General features: G+C 52.6%; 1 protein-coding gene across 1 annotated transcript in view; it reads left to right on the top strand.

Moving 5' to 3' along the window:
• The first annotated feature begins 2,877 nt into the window (after positions 1–2,877).
• The window catches only part of DHX37 (DEAH-box helicase 37), a 30,956-nt gene continuing 13,169 nt past the window's right edge, over positions 2,878–20,664 (top strand). Inside the window, exons 1-8 of the mRNA XM_079717587.1 lie at positions 2,878–3,002; positions 6,774–6,943; positions 9,476–9,588; positions 11,175–11,520; positions 13,864–14,012; positions 15,175–15,267; positions 17,318–17,414; positions 18,545–18,658. Of these exons, the coding sequence (XP_079573713.1) occupies positions 2,897–3,002; positions 6,774–6,943; positions 9,476–9,588; positions 11,175–11,520; positions 13,864–14,012; positions 15,175–15,267; positions 17,318–17,414; positions 18,545–18,658 (1,188 nt within the window). The 5' untranslated portion in view covers positions 2,878–2,896. The remainder of the gene's footprint in view (positions 3,003–6,773; positions 6,944–9,475; positions 9,589–11,174; positions 11,521–13,863; positions 14,013–15,174; positions 15,268–17,317; positions 17,415–18,544; positions 18,659–20,664) is intronic.

Genomic DNA, 20,664 nt, shown 5'->3' on the forward strand with positions numbered 1-20,664 from the left:
GGAGCGCGAGGGGCGGCTGTGAGGTTGATGATCTCCCCGCCCCCACCCCCCGGAAGTCTTCCCTGACCTGGTGGGGCTTTAATCTTTTCCTTTTTTTAAAATAATTTTTATTTTTAACTTTTCTATAAAAAGCAACCCAAGCTTGTAAAAGTGGAAACAGCCCCAACAAGGACAATGACTGCAATTGATTGAAAAATATGAACTGTATACATTTTATATATCGCTGAATTTGACACCCCAAAGTTGGCCACCGTTGCCGATGGCATGGGCACGAGCTTATTCATTCATTCTGAAATGTTTAAAAGAAAAGCATTAAGCATCCCTCCTGCCCTTCTTCAAAGAACTCTATTTCAGAGTCACAAAATAGTTGAGGACCGAAAGTTCTTTTTAGGAAAGTCCCGCTAGTAAATGAGGAGGGAGTGAAAGAGATTAGAAAATTAGAAATTAGAAAATCCGTTTGCACTCCTTAATGAAATGACGGGTCCAGGCCACGATCATCAAGACACTAAAACCAAAAGGTGGCAGGTCGGTGGGGAACTTAAAAAAGGAGGGGCCAGGTGGTCAGGACCTGGACCCGCCAGTCTTAGTGGCACAAGTACCAGCGCCACCTATGATGGATTCTTGCCAAACACTTTGGACCCTAACTTGATGTGGCCTCCATATCTAACCAACAGTTTACAGGAAATATGGGGGATGGAGGAAAAAATTAGAAGCAGCAGAAGCAATCAGCTAAAGCCAGAATGTGGAGCATTCAACAGGATTAACGACCCAGTTTCCTCAATAAGTAAATGACATAAAAAATGAAGGCAGGGGAGTTTTATTGGTTTTAAAAGACTTCAGAGCTATAATAACCAAATACAATGCAAGGGCCTTGTTTGCATCCTAAATCAAACCGTGTCTAACCAGACATTTTTTGAGACCACCAGGAAAATAAAACTTAACTTTTGTCAACCCAAAGAGTGAAAATTTGCCTCTTTTTGAACTTACATTTTTCTAGATTCCTGGTGAGGTTTTCATATATTCACTGGCCTTATATTTCTTCTTTTTTTTAAAAGGAATTTTTTTTATATTGAAGTATAGCATACCAACAGAAAAATACACAAATCATAAGGTGCCTCTCCATGAATTTAAATGACACACAAGGTGACCAGCACCCAGGTTGAGAAAAGGAACATTACCAGCTTTGCAAAACGGCTCCCTTTACCCTCTCCCATTCACTATGCCCCCTCCAAAATTTAGGGGATTCATTTTGCCTGTTTTTGAACTTTATGTGAATTGGATCATAAAGTATGATCTTTTGTGATTGGCTTCTTTTGTTCAACATTATATTAATGAGATCCATGCTGTCGTGTATTTGCCTTTTCTCCTTTTGCTTTATAGTGTGTTCTTTGTAACTTCTGGAGATAATACTTTGGTATATAATATTTTAGAAGAAAATATAAGAGAATGTTCTATTACCTACCTAATAATTTGAAGATGAACACACTTTTTATTTACTTAAATAAACTTATTTAAAGAAGAAACTGTCGATCACTATCATCCTAAGCAATAAAACCCATGAAAACACAGGTTTGATTTGCTCATTATAACTTTTTCCCCCCAAATCCTTTTTAATTAATTAAAAGCATGTTCATATGTATACTATCTAAATCCTCTCACACACCACCTGTGTGTTCGTGGGGGCTTCTTTTTTTTTTTTTCCACACACACACACTGTATTTTATTTTATTTTATTTTTTTTTGCGGTACGCGGGCCTCTCACTGTTGTGGCCTCTCCCGTTGCAGAGCACAGGCTCCGGACGCGCAGGCTCAGCGGCCATGGCTCACGGGCCCAGCCGTTCTGCAGCATGTGGGATCTTCCCGGACCAGGGCACAACCCGTGTACCCTGAATTGACAGGCGGACTCTCAACCACTGCGCCACCAGGGAAGCCCTGTATTTTATTTTTACAAGAGGTTAATAAACTGACACCAAGCATTGTAAATGGATGACCACAACAAAAGGGGGGTTTGTTTTTGCTTTTGCTTTTCGGGGTAAGAGGGGAGCTTATACAAGTTAATCACACTCTTCATTCATTCATTCATTCATTCCAATCAACAACAATTTATTGCTTACCTGCTCTGCAGCCAGATCTTGTTCTGCGTTATTCAAATGTTTTTCCTGGGGCAGTAACTTCAAATAAGTCTTAAAAATAACTTTATCCTTTCTAAAATTCTAAAATAACGTCTAGTGCCTTCCCTTTTTTTGTGATATAATTTAAATGTTTGCCCTTAACCAATTAATGCTTTTAACAGAAAAAAGGAGACACAATATAGATGTTCTAGTCGCAAGATACAGGATTCAGAAAATACATTATTTCCCAGTGCGCTACAGACAATGGGATGTGGTCATGAGAATTCAAAGTTGTCTAATAGATGCCTTCTTTTAGTTCTACCTGTCACTGTAATGGAAATATTTAGGGCCTTTTTATTACACAACTGTTTCTTGTAGGAATATCAGAAAATGCAGATAAGCAAAAAAGAGAGGGAAGAAGATTGTATTGGGGCAGGGTTATATTTTTAAAGGTGACAGAACACTCCCATTCCCAAATAGCCAAATTAATATTAGTATTTAGAGACTCAGACCAAACCTCTGTGAGAACAGTCCTGGGCTTAAACTGAGCCCCCCGCAGCCCCGCCCCCTCCTCTAACTTGGTCCCGCCTCCGCCGCCGGCCGGCCGTTGCTTTCAGCGTGGCCCCGCCTCCAGCCCCGCCCCCAGGGACTCCGTTAGTTTCAACTGTCGCGAGAGCGCAGCCCGGAAGTTTTCCGGCCGGGACGCTCGGTGGGATTCCACGTGGGTTGGGCTTCGTAGTGTGCTGGTCGTAGGACCCGCGGGAGCGGAACAGGAGCCGGGTGCCATGGGGAAGCTGCGCCGGAGGTACAACATCAAGGGGCGTCAGCAGGCGGCCCCCGGCCCTTCGAAGGGCCCTCCCGAGCCGCCCCCTGTGCGGCTGGAACTGGAGGGTAAGTAAGGCGCCCCCGGACGAGGGCTGGGATTCGGGGGAGGGACCAACCAGGGCCTCGGGGCCAGGGCTGGCCAATGGGGGCCGAAGGGCTCCCGGACTATGCCCTGCCTCCGCGACTCGGGCGGGGCACACGGAGAGACACCCCCCTCCCAGATGATAGAAAGGAAGGGGGAATAGTGACAGTTTCGTTTTAACTGAATTTGGAACAATACCTGGAGTTTCTTTCCAGTGGGGTCCAGCCCAAGTATAGCTATAGGGGGAGTTTGGGTAAGGAATTACAAGGTAATTCCATCCATTCTGATGGCTTCCATTATAACCTCCCTACCAGCGACCCCTAAGTTTGTGTTTTTCAGCCCAGACCTGTCTGCTTAGCTCCAGGCTGCTTAACCTTTCTGCCCAGACTCCTCCGTTTTGTTAGGAATGGTTACTGTGTGCCAGGCACTATTCTAGGAGAGTAACAGAAGAGGAGATTAAGGGAAAAAATCCCTGCCCTGCAGAGTTCAGATGCTTCTGGGAAGAGACAAGCAAAGATAAACATAGAACGTTTTGCATACATTCATACTAAAGAGATAAAGCACAAGAGGTGTTTGGGCAGGTTGCAGTGTTTCATGGTGGGGGGGGGGCGGCGGGGAAGGCCCTATTGAGAAGACGTTGAATCCTTTTTTAAGACCTGAAGGCAGTCAGAATGGCTGAGTGGAGATGAAATTTAAAATGGGGGTAGAAAAAAATAAAATAAAATAAAATGGGGGCAGGATCTTGTAGGGCCTGGTGGGTCATGGTGAGGATGGTGGCCCTGCAGAGTTGAGAGCAGAGGAAGGACTCAGGGTGGGCTTAGGTTTTTTTTGTTTTTGTTTTTAAATTTATTTTATTTATTTATTTTTGGCTGCGTTGGGTCTTCGTTGCTGCTAACAGGCTCTCTCTAGCTGCAGCGAGCGGGGGCTACTCTTCGTTGTGGTGTGCGGGCTTCTCATTGTGGTGGCTTCTCTTGTTGCAAAGCATGGGCTCTAGGCGTGCAGGCTTCAGTAGTTGCAGCACGCGGGCTCAGTAGTTGTGGCTCGCGGACTCTAGAGCACAGACTCAGCAGTTGTGGCACACGGGCTTAGTTGCTCCGCGGCATGTGGAAGATCCTCCCTGACCAGGGCTCGAACCCGTGTCCTGTGCATTAGCAGGCGGATTCTCAACCACTGTGCCACCAGGGAGGCCCAGAGCTTAGGTTTTAACAGCATCACTTTGCTGTGTTGAGGAAAAGCAGTAGAGGGCAGAGAATCGGGGCGATCCGATAGGAGGCTGCTGAGTACGTTGACTCTGGCAGGAGTTGATGCTTGGACCAGGGAGGCAGCAGTAGAGGTGGTGAGAGGTGGTTGGATTCAGGATATATTTGGAAGATGGACTTTTGTTCTGGCAAAGGACATGTCAAGAACAAATCCCAGGCGTGCGGCTGGAGGCTGGAGGCTGGAGGAAGCAGGCATGGGCAGCTTGCGGGGAGGCCAGGAGCTTGGCTTTGGATATGAGTGGTTTGGGGGGCCTGTCAGATATCCAAGTAGAAGGGTCAGCAGGCAGCTGCTGAATCGGACGCTTGAGAGAGGCAGGTCCAGGGGAGATAGCAGTTTGGAATCATCTGTGTATAGATGATATTTATTTGAAGTCTGAAGACCAGACTGGCTCGCTGAGGCAATGAGTCCAGTGCAGTGAGGTGGGAAGAGAACCCTGGGAGAGTGTGGTTGTCCGGGGACCAAGAGGAAGACCCGCCGTCTGTGTCAGATGTGGCCGTGGGATCAGGCAGGGAGAGAAAGGACCGTGGATGTAACACTGGGGAGGCCATCGGTGACCATGATGGGTCCAGTTTCGGGGGAGAGTTGGGCTGAAGTGATTGAATGGGTTCAGCTGTCTTGCAGGCCCCTGAGACTGAACACATTCCAAAGTTGGACTCATCCAGCTGCTTGTATAGGATCCCTGAGGGCCAAGCAGATTTAGGTGTTAGGGAAGAGTGAGTCTAGATTAAGGAGGTGGAGGGAGGGAGAGAGCCGGGGCCGCTGGGGAAGCCTGCTTCCCTCGACCCGCTCATCAGCCTCTTCTTCCACACTCTCCTCTTGGACCCGGAAGGCAGTGGGGTTATAGGAAAGATTGTCAGAGTGGGAATCTGCAGTCCGAATTCCCTCCTCGGAAGTTGCAGGGATAGGCTGGGAGTTGAAGCAAATCGCCTTGACATCTCTGTGCCTCAGTGTTCTCAGCTGTCAAATGGGTCCAGCAGTAACAGTCATCCTACCTGCTCTCAGAGTCATGGAGGTGGTATTTTGGGAGAATATGTTTGTGACTGAAACGGGAATGCTTTGAAAAGTAAAGACAAGCTGTAGAGATGTGACGTTGTCCTGTGATGGGCGTCATCCATTGTAACAGCAGTGACAGCTCAGGAAGTGAGATGGCCCCTCTAAGAGGGCAGAAGACCCCTGGACTGACAGTTGGGTGAGGGCAGAGGGACCCGAGGTCTCTTAGACTCAAAGATTTGGGGAAAGTTGTTTCTCACCCCAGAACAAGACATCTCTGTCTATCCCCACCTTTCTCAGGGGCCAGAGGGATCTTACAAGGATAAATAGCAGGTTACCTTCTTCAAAGCGCTTTCCCCGATCCAGTATCACCCTTTTTCTTATTTTTATTTTTAGCACATCTCCCCCGCCCCCTTTTTTTCTATAGCACAGAGGTTCTCAAATTTTTTGCACCAAGGACCCTTTTACATTCCTAAAAATTGAGGAACCAAAGTGCTTTTGTTAGTGTGGGTTGTGTCTGTCGATATTTACCATATTAGAAATTAAAACTGAGAGATTTTGAAACACAAGCACGTACAAGCACACACTCCTTTAGCTGTCACCACGTCTCACGATTTGGAGCCTTTGAAAAATGCTGCTATACACTCTTTTCTTTTTCTCCCCCTGCTTTTAATTCTGTCTGAGAACTGCAGAATGGATGGCTTGCATTGCTTAAAATAGTCCCATTTTTCTCACTGAGGAGCGCACAACCTCTCCTGCACTTGGTAACGTCATAAAGATGTACAAAGCCTGAGCAGTTAATAAACGTCAGACACTGCCCGTACGGGGACTCCAGCGTCGGGTGTCAGGCAGAAATAGGTGCTCCCCAAGCCCCCTCGTCCCCATGGTGCTGCAGTAGGTTTGAGTTGAAGAGTGATAAGGCAGCTGGATTTTGGTCTGAAACATATACTTTCAAACTCCGACTTTTTTTTTTTTTTTTGGCCATGCCACACGGCTTTTGGGATCTTAGTTCCCCGACCAGGGATTGAACCCATGCCCCTGGCGGTGGAAGCGCGGAGTCCTAACCACTGGACCACCAGAGATGTCCCAAACTCCACCATTTAAAAATAGCTGTGACGCAAGCTTGGTACTCAGTCCACTGTACACGTGTGAGAGAGTGTCTTTCAGAGTTATTGTAAAGATGGTTTACTGTAAAGACGGCCCCGCCGAATGCAGGGGCCCGCGGGGAGGGAGGCACTGTTGCAGCCTGTTCCCTCCTTGCTGCACCCCCATCGCTCTCCCCACAACGCAAGGACGGCTGACCTGTGGCAGGTGCTGGGTGGACCGGTGGAATGAAGGTGTGATGGGCCTGCGCCCCCGTTCCTATGCGAGGGCTCGGGTGGCTCTCACCATGGGCAGGAGGGTCAGCCCGGAGGAAAACGGCATCAACGCAGCATCTTGAGACTCTCAGGCGTCCGCGCTTTCCGTCCTCCAGGGCTGTGGGTCAGGCAAGTGTGTCTTTTCAGATAAGGACACGTTGAAAGGAGTCGATGCAAGCAACGCACTCGTCCTGCCCAGCAAGAGGAAGAAGAAGACCAAAGCCCCTCCCCTGTCCAAGAAGGAGAAGAAACCCCTGACCAAGAAAGAGCGGAAGATGCTGCAGAGAATCTTAGACCAGAAGGAGAAGAAGCGCCAGGTATGCATGCTCTGTCTGCACGGTGTCTGTGACCCCCGACGTGATCCCTGTGGCTGGACTGTCGGATAGAACTTTCCAGAAGGAGGGACAAGTTCTGTGTCTGCAATGTCCAGTACAGTGGTCACCAGCCACACGTGGCTGTTGAGCGTTTGAGATGTGGCCAGTGTGGCCGAGGAATTGGATTTTTAATGTGATTTGGTTTTAATTAACTTAAATGCAAATAGCCACGTGTGACTAGTGCCCCGTATGGGACACACAGATCCAGAACCTTTCCAGTCCTTGGGGGATGTGCTACTTGGGTATCTGTCAGTCTGGGACAGGTCCAGCTTTGTGGAGGCCACGTGTTTGTTGAACCAGGAGTTGGTCAGTCAACGTGCTCACTTCTTATTTTCCCCCCTCATTCATTTTGTTGTTTATTTTTTAACTTCATTCTGGAGAATTTTAACCTTTTTTGCTTAATATTTTTTTAAGGAGAAAATTTTGTAATGAGAAATTCAAACATATATAAAGGTAGAGACAGTAGTGTCATTTCCTCCAGTGTACCTGTCACCAGCTCCAACAGTTGTCAGGCTCATGGCCAACCTTGGTCATCTCCACAGCCGGTCACTTTCCCAACCCCTGGGTCAGAGCCCAGGCAGCATCAATCTGTACTAGTTTCTGTGGCTGCCTTGACAAGTGACCACAAACTGGGTAGCTTAAAACTATGGAAATGTGTTCTCTCAGTGATCTGGAAGCCAGAAGTCTGAAATCGAGGTGTCAGCAGGGCCATGCCCCTTCTGAAGTTTCCAGGGGACGGTCCTACCTGGCCTCTTCCAGATCCTGTGGCTCCAGGTTTCCTTGGCTCATGGCCACATTGCTCCAGCCTCTGCCTCTGTCTTTATGTGGCCTGCTCTCCTCTGTGTCCCTCCTCTGTGTATCTCTGATAAGGACACTTGTCTTTTTCTTTTTTTAAAAAAAATGTTTTGGCTGCACCATGTGGCATGCAGGATCTTAGTTCCTGACCAGGGATGGAACCTGTGCCGCCTGCAGCGGAAGCACAGGGTCTTAACCGCTGCACCACCGGGGAAGTCCCAAGGACACTTGTCTTTGAATTTAGGACTCACCTGGATAATTCAGGATTTCATCTTGAGATCCTTAAGCTAATTACCCTTCACTTTAAAAGGCCCTTTTTCTGAATAAGATCCCATTCTGGGACATGGATATATGTTTTCGGAGGACCACCATTCAACCCATATACATATCCCTGAATATTTCAGTTTGCATCTCTAACATAAGGACCATTTCAAATTACCACAATGCCATTAGCATGTCTAAATTTTTTCAAAATACCATTAGATATCCAGTAAATAGTCAAATTTCTGATTGTTTCATAGATGCTCTCCACCCGTATCTCTTGTCTTTCTCCCTTATATTTGTTGGAGACATTGGTTTGTTTGTCTCAGAGACTTTCCCACGGTCTGGATTAAAAACTTTTTGTCTCTGATATAAACATGGTCTTCCACCCTCCGAATTTCCTATAAATTGGTATTTGGGTCTGGGGCAGTGACTCTCAACTGGGACAGTTTTGCCCCCCCCAGGAACATTTGACCAAATTTGGACATATTTGGGGTTGTGACGATTTGGGGGACGCTACTGGCATCTGGCGGGTAGAGGTCTGGGATGCTGCTAAGCAGCCTGCAGTGCTCATAACATCAAAAAATTATCTGGTCCCAAATGCCAGTAGCGTGAAGACTGAGAAACCCTGATCTAGAGGCTTCAGGAGGTTCTCTTTCGTTAGTCTTTCTGGCAGTGACCACACGGTGTGCTGTGTCCACCAGGGGACACACAGGCCTCCCGTTAGCAGCTCTGACGCTTGGTCCCTGGAGCCCTTCATGCAGGGGAGGCTCACTGTCCTGTGAGTGTGTCCTATTTAAATGCTGTGAGCATCTTTTCTTGCTGTTCTGTACGTTGTTTTTTATCGATTATGAAATGTGTGTGTGTGTATATATATATATACACACACAACATATACACGTATAAAAGCAGATATAAAATATCTGTGTGATTTCAAGAATAACAAAACAAACACTCATGAATTGCTCACCCAGGGGAAAGGAACCAACTGGAGCCGCCCCTGCTCACTGCTTTATTCGAGGCAGAGTGGGTACCACTTCCTGTCACACACACAGCTGTTCTTCCCTTGTACCTGACTGCCGGGAAGTCTTGCATTATACAAATGAGCCCTACTTTATTTATTCCATCTCCCGTTGATGGACATCTGGATAGTCAGTGATCTTCCCTTACGACACACCGTGGTGCAAAGAGAGCCTTGTTTATCCAACCCCAGACTCCGTAAGGGGGCAAAAAGCCACCCTCAGCTCACGCGTCTGTCGGCGTTAAGAACTCCGTGAAGGATGGTAATTGCAGTTCGACCTTTGGTTTAAAAAAGACTGTAGGTGTTAGTGACGCTGGAATTTTATTTAGAGTCTCAACTTCCCTTCTGAAGAGAGGATCATGATGCCAAATGTGTAACACACTCATTTCCTTCCCCAGCGAGCAGAGATGCTCCAGAAATTGAGCGAAGTCCAGGTTTCGGAAGCTGAGATGAGACTGTTTTACACGACGTCCAAACTGGGCACTGGGGACCGCATGTACCGCACCAAAGAGTGAGTCGCTGGCTCCTCCCTGAAGCCCGTCCTTCCCGCCAGGGCTCCCGGGGGGCTCAAGGGTCATGGCGTCTTCTGGGGTTATGAGAAAATACATTCGCAATGACCCGTGTGCCAAAATCCCTCAAATGGGTAGAGGCCTCAGATAATGCAAAATATCCTACAGTGCACAGGATGGCAAAGTTCTTACTCCAGGATGCTGGTGTTTTCCTGCAACGCTGAGTCCTGCATTACAGGTCCTTCCAGCTTTGGCAGGGACGAGTAGGCTAGAAGTTGTCATCAAGGAGGTCAAGGATTTGATTTAGCCCATTAACAGGTTTTGTTTGGTTCCTGTAGCGTCATTAGACATTTGGATCTTTTGCACACATATGAGTCTCCTAGCGCTGCGGTAACAGGTCACCACAAACTGGGGACCTTGAAACGAGGAATTTATTCTTGTGGTTCTGACCGCCAGAAGTCCAAAGTCAAGGTGTTGGTGGGGTTGGTTCCTGCTGGAGGCCAGAGAATCTGTTCCAGCCTCTCCCCCAGCCTCTGGTGGTGCCAGCCATCCTGGGCGCTCCATGGCTGGGAAACACATCACCACAGTCTCTGCCTCATCGTCACGTGGCATCCTCTGTGTGTCTTCCATAGCCTTCTGTGTGTGTCTGGGTCTCTGTTTTCTTTTTTCTTTTTTTTTTTTTTTCTGGCCACGCAGCATGCAGGATCCTAGTTCCCGGACCAGGGATTGAACCCATGCCCCCTGCACTGGGAGCATGGAGTCTTAACCACTGGACCACCAAGAAGTCCCCTGGGTCTCTGTTTTCTTCTAAGGACACCAGTCATCGGATTTAGGGCCCATCCTAATCTCGTATGACCTCATCTTAATGACATCCTGAAGACCCTGTTTTCAAATAAGGTCACATTCTGAGCATCTGGGTGGCCATGAATTTTGGGGAGACACTATTCAACAGTCTAGGAGATTTCACATTAAAATCCAGGGTCCCCCCCGGTCTTGACCAGTTGGATGATGTGGCCGCACCAGCTGGCCTTCCCACAGAGCAGCCGGCGTTAGATGGGGCCCGTGTGCTCCACCCAGCCCAGGCCCCTGCCCACTGCTCTCACACTTGGCCCTCTCTGCTCGTTTCCAGTACTGGCCTGTTTAGCCTTGTGCATTTAACGACTGCTTATCAAGTGCAAACTGCATCTCAGGCTCTCCTGTGGGCCCTAGGAATAGAGCAGTGCACAAAAATTAAATTTTTTCCCTTAAGAAACTCATTCTAATGGTGGGGAGATGGGCAGTGATCCAGTGACTACATATATATTTAGTGCTGGTGAGCACTAAGCAGAAAAGAGCAGGTAGAAGAGGATGGAGGCGGGTGGGGGAGGTGACTGAGGCTACACGGTAAGGGTAAGTCTTCCTGAGAGGCGTCCTTGGAATCAAGTAAGGGAGCAGTTGTCTTCAGGGAGCATGGACAGCGGGTGCAAAGGCCCTGCGGCAGGAAGGGGCGTGGCCTTTGCGTCCTGGCCTCTGAGGAGCCTGCAGCAGCCCACAGCTGCCTCAGGTTGACTGGCCTGTCCTAGGGTCTGACTTCTGGCTCTCCCGGCAGGAAGCCCGACAGCTTGGCAGCCCAGGGTCTGGAGAAGATCAGCAGCCTCAGCGGGGCCCACCGGAAGCGCCACCGCCAGGAGGCAGACGAGGAGGAGTCTGAGTCCCCAGCAGAGTCTGGACCCGAGGAGACCCCAACGGATGAGCTGGCAGAGGCCGGTGCAGGGTCGTCCCCAGTGCATCTGCCACCGGCTCCGCCCAGGGCCAGGGGCCAGAGCCCAGTGCCCAGTGGTCTGGCCGAGACTCCTGCCCCTCCATCAGCTCCTCCTGTGGCAGCCTCTGCCCTGGCCAGGCCCCCAGCGAAGCCCGCCATCTTCATCCCCGTGAACCGCTCCCCCGAAATGCAGGTTGGCCTCTCTGGTGTGTGATTAAGAGCTTAGGTGCTCAGGTCAGTGCTGTGAGGAGGCTGAGGGTGCAGAGAGAGGGCATCCCAGGACCTGAGCAGGTTGCATTGCCTTCTGTGCCTCAGTTTCCTTGCCTGGAAAAGGGGGATAGCTGTACCCACCTTGCAGGGTTGTTGTAGGGCTGACGAGCGGGTGCCCGGCACGTGGTCGGGGCTGCTGGGTGTCCGCTGCCCTTATCATCGTCTGGTCACCGTCACCTTCAGCCTCTGACCACAGGTCCTGGTCCAAGCATCTGCTCACTGGGACAAGAGCTTGGGCTCTGGAGTCAGTTGACCTGGAACGGAGTGCTGGTTCCCCCACCCTCCAGCTCACTCTGGGCCTCGTTTTCGTCCGTAGCGTAGGGGAACCCGTCTACTCACAGGGACTCCACCTCTCTACACTTCCTATCCTTGTCTGGTAAAAGGAGGGTCTCACTGGGTTGCCACGACAACAAGATTCAGGGAGGTGAAGCCTGAGGCCCATGGAACACACTTGCGGAGCTGTGAGGCTGGTGATGCCGCAGGGTCTGGCCCATCGCGGATGGTGGTTCCGTCCGTACGTTTCCATGGAGTGCGTGCTGTGGGCCAGCACAGGAGGTGGAGCGATCTGCAGGCTCGGAGCTCTCCGTCCAGCAGGGGAGACCGAGGTCGACCACACATGGGACAAGAGCCACGGAGGGGAAGATCGGATACCATGGTGGGGGGGGCACAGGAGGGCCTGGCCTAATCAGGGAGGGCATCCGGGTCGAGAGCTCAGGGACCAGATGAGAACGTGGGGGCCGTCGCACACCGAGAAGTGCATGAGCAAAGGCCTGAGGCAGAGGGTTCCTGGGTCTTAGGGCAGCTGTTTAAAACCACAGATTGGGGCTTCCCTGGTGGCACAGTGGTTGAGAGTCCGCCTGCCAATGCAGGGGACACGGGTTCGTGCCCCGGTCCGGGAAGATCCCACATGCCGTGGAGCGGCTGGGCCCGTGAGCCATGGCCACTGAGCCTGCGCGTCCGGAGCCTGTGCTCCGCGACAGGAGAGGCCACAACAGTGAGGGGCCTGCGTACGTCAAAAAAAAAAAACACCACAGATTGGATTGTGGAAATGAGGTGATTTCAGTCACAGGTACATTTGTGTGCTCATATATAAGCAGTTAGGGTGAGCTGACTGCTCTAACAGGCCCTGAAGTGCCACTGGCTTCATGCCACAAAGGTTTCCTTGTAGGTGATGTCAGAGCCCAGTGCCGTCCGCTGCGAGTTGGGGTGTGAGATTCTGCTCCACACGGCCATTCAGGAACCTGGGCTCCGCCATCCAGTGTCCCTGGTGCCTGCTCGGGTTCATCCCCTGCCTTTCTCTGTGGTTTTTCCACGTGCATGTTCTTAAGCCTAGGTTTGCCTGTTTTTATAAGCGGCCTCACATCATACATATTTTTCAGCACTTTGCTTATTTGTTAGTCGGCATTGTGTTCCCGAGATCTGTTTATCCGTGTAGATGTGTGTCACCAAGGTCCATTTGGGTTTTGTTTTGTTTTGTTTTTTCACTGCCATAGAGCATTACGTTGCGTGAATAGAGCACAGTTTAAGTACCCTTCTCTGGCTGGGCATTTGGGTGGTTTTAGCTTTTTGCTACCATCTTCACTGCTGATTTAAACATTCTTGCCTTTTTCTCAAAGCCACAGGTACAAAAATTTGGGGGGGAGCAACGTTTACAAACTGGAAGTCACAGCCATTGTGGAGTCATGAGATGGCCAGCACCTTTATTTATTTATTTTTTTAAACCAATGGAATGCAATAGAGTTAGAGAACGGAATGTTTAAAATTAGCGTGCCAGTGTGCTTCACACATAACAAGGGCAAGCAGGGGGTCATGGAACTTCTCCCTCACTATGTAATACTTGTGTGACCGTGTGTGTGTGTGTGTGCACGTGCACCCATGTGTGAGTACCTAGGAGAGGAATCGCTGTATCTCACATTCTCGATTTTGGTAAAATTAGCACCCGGTGGTTTGCTGAAGTGATTGTGCCGTAAGTGTAGGCTCCCCCCAGCAGCAGGCAAGAGTTCCTTGTGCCCAGAGGGGCTTCTCTGCACCACGCTGTCCCCGAGGACCCAGCCCATGTCTCTGCCCCTCCCCAGCCATCAGGGCTTCCATCCTCCAGCGGGCGCACCTGTTCCCCTTGGCTGGATGCCGGCTGCTGCCTTTATAGGAACCACGTCACCCTACGTAATCTTGCTTTGAGCCAAGCCCCCCATCCCCTCCGCCCTTCTGCAGGGGACGACACCCCCCACCCCCATTCCGTGAGCGCTGACTTCTCCTCTCTCGCCAGGAAGAGCGGCTGAAGCTCCCGATTCTCTCTGAAGAGCAAGTGATCATGGAGGCAGTGGCCGAGCACCCCATTGTCATCGTGTGCGGCGAGACCGGCAGCGGGAAGACCACCCAGGTGCCCCAGTTTCTCTACGAAGCAGGCTACAGCAGGTAGGGGCTGGCCACAGGGTCCCCCACAGGTCCCTCGTGTGACAGTGAGACGTGGCCCCCGGAAGTTGTTAGGGGCAGGGCTCCTGGGGATCTAATTCCGGCTCTGCCGTTGCCGTGCTGTGTGACTTGGGGCAAGCTCCTTAACCTCTCTGGGCCTCAGTTTCCTCAGCTGTGACATGGGGTTCATCACTGCACCTACTTCACGGGGTTGTTATATAGATGAAATGACTGAATTTGTGTAACACATTTAGGTTGGTCCCTGGTGGGAGGGATGGCGTGTCAACTCCTCTTGGCCCTTCCGACCCGTGTGTGTCAGGGTCCCCAAGACCACCCCCAGGTTCAGCAATTTGCTGGGAACACTCCCGGGACCCAGCATGTAGTCATACTCATGGCTGTGATATATTGCAGTGAAGGACACAAGGCACAGCCAGCAAAGGGAAAGGCTCACGGGGTGACGTCTGGGGAACCAGGCACAGGCCCCCAGAGCCCTCTCCCAGGGCGGGGGTCACACGGGACACGCTTCATTGCCCGTGTGAGATGTCATCAAGCAGGGACGCCCGGTAGAGGCTCAGCGCCCAGGGTTCTTACTGGGGGCCGGTCACACAGGCGCCCTCTGCCTGGTACCTACCCAATTCTAGACTCCCCAAAGGAAAGCAGGTGTCAGCATGAGCCACCTTGTTTGTACAGACAGTTCAGGCGCAGTGAGCCCCTCTTGTCCGTCAGGGAGAGGCGGGAGCCCTCCTGCAATCCAGGATCCCAGACGCCAGCCAGGGGCTGCCCTGGAAGCAGAACTTTGTAGGGAGAGCAGCCTCGGGCCTGCTGGGTCGACTCTTTCCTGCCCAGAATCCACCACCCGTCCCCTGGGTAGGTTCTGTGGAGGCACGTGTGCTCGGCTGGGTTGGACAAGCCCCCCGGCTGCAGGCTCAGGTCCACCTAGGCCTCGTTCTTGTTTGCGGCTGCCTTCGCCCCGCGATTATCGGAGCATCTCCTGTAGAATGCCCTGTGGGCCGTTCCCTTTTGCTCTTGTTAAGTGATGCTGCGGTGCCTTGCCTGGCGCCCGTGTCCCGTCACCCCCAGTGCGGGCCGCGTCTGGAGCCGCGTGTGGCCTCGGGGCAGCCGTGGGGGCGGAGCCCTGCTGATGCCTTGTGTTCTTCTCCCCCAGTGACAACAGCATCATTGGCGTCACGGAGCCCCGCCGAGTGGCCGCCGTGGCCATGTCCCAGCGAGTGGCCCAGGAGATGAATCTGTCACCGCGGTGAGGGCTCTGCCTCCTATGGGAGAGTTGGGGGTGGCCCTGCGGCCCCGCCAGACCTGAGCCGCGGCGCAAGCCCTCGTTCCCCCGGGGGGCGCCGGGAGGGCGCGCCACGTCTGCATCTAAGCACAGGGCGGTTCCCTACACGCCGACAGTAGGACCCTCCTGCCAGGGGCGTCGTGAAGCAGGGACACGCCGGCCAGGCCCTTGGTGAGGGGACCGAGTGGCCCTTACAGGGCCTTGAGGGCAGAGCAGCGCCGCAGGTGGCCGAAGGCAGGCAGGAGGCGAATAGCGTGGCCGGGTTACTTTACAGCTCAGGTTTCCAAAAGGAAATCCTCTCCCGGCAGTAAGTCTGCAGGACTTGCCTCGGAGAGCAGTTTGAACACAGCATAGCCCTGGCCTGAGGATGGCTCCGCGCCGTGTTTATAACGCAGACGCCTGGGTCTCAGCCCAGACCGTCCAGTTCAGGCTGGAAGGGGTGGCGTGTCCAGTGTGGTCTGAGGCCCAGAAAGCACAGAATTGTAGGGAATACCCCGGTGGTCCAGTGGTTAGGACTCCACGCTTTCACTGCCGAGGGCCCGGGTTTGATCCCTGGTCAGGGAACAAAGATCCCACAAGCTGCGCCACGCGGCCAAGGAGAAAGAAAAAAGAAAGCACAGAATCGTATAGAGGCAGAGTGCCCGCCATCCACACTGTCATCAGATGTTTACCGACCAGGACCTGCCATGGTTCAGGCCCGTCCTAGCTCTGGGGACAGAACCCTGCCCCCGCTGGGCCCAGCACGCAAACAGGGGAGCCTTGTTCTGTCCGCATCTTAGGTGGGCAAGCTCCCCTCCCCGGTGGCAGCCACTACTGCACATTTCCTGTGGATCCTTCTAGACAGTTCTGTGCACAGACAGGCAGTCCTGTGTGTCTCTGTGTTTCTCGCTGTCTGGCTGCTGCGTGAATGGTTCACACTATTCACGCCCTTCTGTATCTTTCTTGTGCCATTTCAATGCGTACCTTGAGAATTACAGTACATACAAAGCCGCCCCTTTCTTTCATTCTCTTCAACTTTTAAATATATTTATTTATTTATGGTTGTGTTGGGTCTTCGTTTCTGTGCGAGGGCTTTCTCTAGCTGTGGCAAGCGGGGGCCACTCTTCATTGCGGTGCGTGGGTCTCTCACTATCGTGGCCTCTCCCGTTGCGGAGCACAGGCTCCAGACGCACAGGCTCAGTAATTGTGGCCCACGGGCCCAGTCGCTCCGCGGCATGTGGGATCCGCCCAGACCAGGGCTCGAACCCATGCCCCCTGCATCGGCAGGCAGACTCTCAACCACTGTGCCACCGGGGAAGCCCAGTTCTCTTCAACTTTTTAGTGTGAAATCTTCAAGCGTATACAAAAGTGGAAAGACTAGTATGATGAGCCCCCATGTACCCGAGACCCAGTTTGGAGCGAGTCTCAGATCTCGCATCATCTCAGCCTCAATATTTCACTGCGCGGGTCTGAAAGATCATGAGTCTGGGGGGGTTTTGGGTTGTTTGTTTTCTTGGCTGCACCCCGAGGCTTGGGGAATCTTAGTTCCCTGACCCGGGATCGAACCTGTGCCCCCTGCAGTGGAAGCGCAGAGTCCTAGCCACGGGACCACCAAGGAAGTCCCTGGTTATTTTTTTATTTTATTTTTTTAAGATAAGGATTCTGAAAACATAATTGCAGTACCGCCACCACCACTAAAGAGTGTATCATAACTCCAGAGTGTGCTCCGGTCCGTGTTCCCACTTCCCGGGTTGTCTCCTAAACAGCTTTTACAGTTGGTTGTTCAAATCGGGTTCCAGCCAGGGTCCATGTGCGTATTTGATTGACATGCTCTTCACTTGCCCATGACAGCTCCTGGAGAGGGAGGCGGGGTAGGCCTGTGTCCGGGCCTTGCTGGGGGAGCCAGTGGGCCCTACCCTTGGCCGCTTGCCCAGCGGGGCCAGGCCTGCTCCTGTGCCCACCTTGGAGTGGCCGCACGGCTGCAGCCCCAGGCAGCTGCAGCTCTGGGGGACCGAACCATAGCCTGTGCCCACAGGGTCGTCTCCTATCAGATCCGATACGAGGGAAACGTGACCGAAGAGACCAGAATCAAGTTCATGACCGATGGCGTCTTGCTCAAGGAAATCCAAAAGGTTGGTTGCTCATCTGGTGTCACAAAGCAAGGCTGGTAAGCATGGGGGGCGGGGTGGCTAGGATGTCACCTGGGATGTGAGCAGTGAATGTTGGCAAAGCACTGTGTTTACCACCGTGCTGCTGTGTGACCTTGTGCAAGTTACGCAACCTCTGTGATCCTTGGTTTCTCCATCTGCAAGCGGGTACCTTCCTCCTAATTGCTTTGAAACAAAAATCGTGTGACGCACGAAAGCACCTTAGCACACCACCTCGTAAGTGCTCATTAAACGTGAACTTGTATTTTTTTTTCTCTCTTTTTATTTTTTTGCGGTATGCGGGCCTCTCACTGCTGTGGCCTCTCCCGTTGCGGAGCACAGGCTCCGGACACGCAGGCTCAGCGGCCATGGCTCACGGGCCCAGCCGCTCCACGGCATGTGGGATCTTCCCGGACCGGGGCACGAACCCGTGTCCCCTGCATCGGCAGGCGGACTGTCAACCACTGCGCCACCAGGGAAGCCCGTGAACTTGTATTTTCAATGTGGTTTGGTTCACAGACTGTGTGTTAGCCAAATGCACACTGCTTCTCTTGGGCTGTATGACGTCCCCCGGGCAGGCGTCACTGGGGAGGGCAGAGGTGACTCCTGCCTCTGCCTCGAGGCCACCTGGGACGGTGGCTGTGAGTGTGCTGTGGCGTCCGATGGCCCCTTTCTCTATGGCGTGTGCTGAGCTCTTGCCCCTGGTCCCCACCCAACATCCCCTCGTTCCTGTTTCCTGCCTGCCCTCCCCGCCCCATGGGCATCTGCATTTGGTAGCTCAGCTCTAATAGATCGTAGCTGCCTTTTCTCTAGAAATTTCTCTGCCAGGGCCCAGGCCCCGTGCTGTGTACTTTACAGATAGTAATTGTCATCGAAACTTCACCGTGACCCTGTGAGATGGGTCCCATTGTCCCATTTGACAGATGAAGAAAGAGGCCTGGGAGGTGAAGCAACTGGCCCGGGGTCATAGGCCAGGACCCCCCGCCGGCCGAGTGCTCCCGGATCTGTGCCAGCTACCACAGGGGCTCCTTGAGCAGGCACTTTGGGGTGCAAGTGACCCTGGGGTGCTCAGGCCCGGCTGGCTGGCCGGCCTCACCCCCGGACCTCCCACCCAGGACTTCCTGCTGCTGAAGTACAAGGTGTTGATCATTGACGAAGCCCACGAGAGGAGCGTGTACACCGACATCCTCATCGGCCTCCTGTCCCGCATAGTGCGTCTCCGGGAGAAGGTAGGTGAGGGTGCCGGGGAGCCCCGAGTCCCAGGCCACGGCTCCCACAGCCCACAGCAGTCTACACCCGGGCCGCTGCCGTGAGAGGGTCTCCCGGGACAGGACCCCCCAGGCCCGGTGCTGGGCTGCAGGTCTTGGTGTAAACAGACCCTGTGTGATCCCCATCCTGGGTCCAGCCTCATCCGCTGTGACCCTTCCCTCTGTCCAGAGCAAGAGGCTCAAGCAAGGAGACCGTGGTGGGCCAGGCTCCACTGCAGCCGGCTTTAAGACTCCAGCCAGGTCTTTGGAACCCGCAGCGCTGGTGGGGCCACCCAGCCAAGCCCTTATGCTCTACGTGCTCTGAGATGCTTGCCCTGCGCCCGGCCTGGGGTCTGCCTCTGCCTGCATCTCCCCCACCCCAGATCAGGCAGAGGCGGATGTCAGAGGGATGCTGCCCTGGGGTGGGAGCTCTGTGGAACAGTCCTATTCTGGCCCCCGCCAGTCCCGCCGAGAGGTTGGCACTTTACCACACCCAGTTCTTAGAAGTGCAGAACCTTTATCAAATAGACATCAGGTCTGTGTGCTGTGTGCCAGGCGCCGAGCACATCGCAGTGAACAGGACAGAGGTTCCTGCCTTTCTGGGGTTTCCATTTTCATGAGGGCAACTGACAGTAAGCAAACTCAGAAAGCCTGTGAGCTGTGACGGACAAAGCCGGGAAGAGGGGGCAGTACCAGGCAGAAGGTGGAGGGTTGGTAGTGAGAGAAGACTCACTGAGAGGGTGACCTTTGAGTGGGGGGCTGGAGGAAGTGAGGGAGTGAGGAGGGGTACTGGTGGGAGGAGATTCTGAGAATTGAGAATAGTCGGTGCAAAGGCCTTGGGGCAGGTGTTGGCCTGATATGGGGGGGGGCGGTTTGTGACTTTATTTTACATAATGGATGCACTTACAGTGTACAATTCAGTGGTTTTTAGCATATTCAGAGTTGTTACATCATCACCACGGTCAACTTTAAAATATTTCTGTCACCCTGAAAAGAAACCCTGTACCCTTTAGCTGTCACCCCCGTTCTCCTACACTCCCCCCGTCTCAAGGCATCCATCAGTGTGCTTTCTGTCTCTATGGATTTATCTATTCTGGATATTTCATGTAAATGAAATGACACAACATGTGGCCTTTTGTGATTGGCATCTTTCACTTAGCACATTTTCAAAGTTCATCTCCAGTGTAGCCTGTGTCAGTGCTTCATTCCTTTTGATGGCTGAGTCAACATGTGTGGACGGACCACATTTCACGTATCCATTCATCTGCTGGAGGACAGTTGCGCTCTTTCCGCGTTTTGGCTCTCATGAAGTCCGTGTCCGGGTCTCCGTGTGGACTTGTTTCCTTTCTCTTGGGTCTGTGCCCAGGAGAAGAGCTGCCAGGCCCCACGGGAGCTCTGCGTTTAACCATTTCAACCATCCCAGACCATCTTCTGCAGCGGCTGCACCCCTTATGTTCCCACCAGCAGTGGACAGGCTGCCAGTTCACGTCGTCTCCCACGCTTGGGATTTTCCATGATTTTAGTCCTCGCCATGGTGTGGATTTGTGTGTTGAGGACTGTCAGGCAGCCTAGGGTGGCGGAGCGGAGTGAGGGAGGTGGGGAGAACAGGAGATGCAGGGAGGTACATGGGGTGGGGCAAACAGGGGAAGTTGTTGCAGGAAGGAGACGGGGCCTTTGGTCTGCGCTGTGCCTCCCACCTTGGCTTCTGTTCGCCGAAAGCGCTGAACTTTGGGGTTTGGACCTTACGAGCCTCAGAGGACAGCTTCCAAGGGCTTGAGAGCAGAGCCTGCCAGGGGGCACAGTAGGTGCTGCCCAGGGGGCTGGGAACCAGGCACCCGCCACCACAGTCACAGCGTCGAGGGGGAGGGAGGGCTGAGACCACCACACCCATTGTGCCGGTGTGCCAGGTGGACCCCAGGCTCGGCCCTCCCGTCTCGTCTCACACCATCAGAGCTTGACTCGGGGGAATCTTTTTTTCATTCCTTTTG

This window comes from Hyperoodon ampullatus, assembly GCF_949752795.1.
Source record: "Hyperoodon ampullatus genome assembly, chromosome: 13".
NCBI lineage: Eukaryota > Metazoa > Chordata > Mammalia > Artiodactyla > Ziphiidae > Hyperoodon > Hyperoodon ampullatus.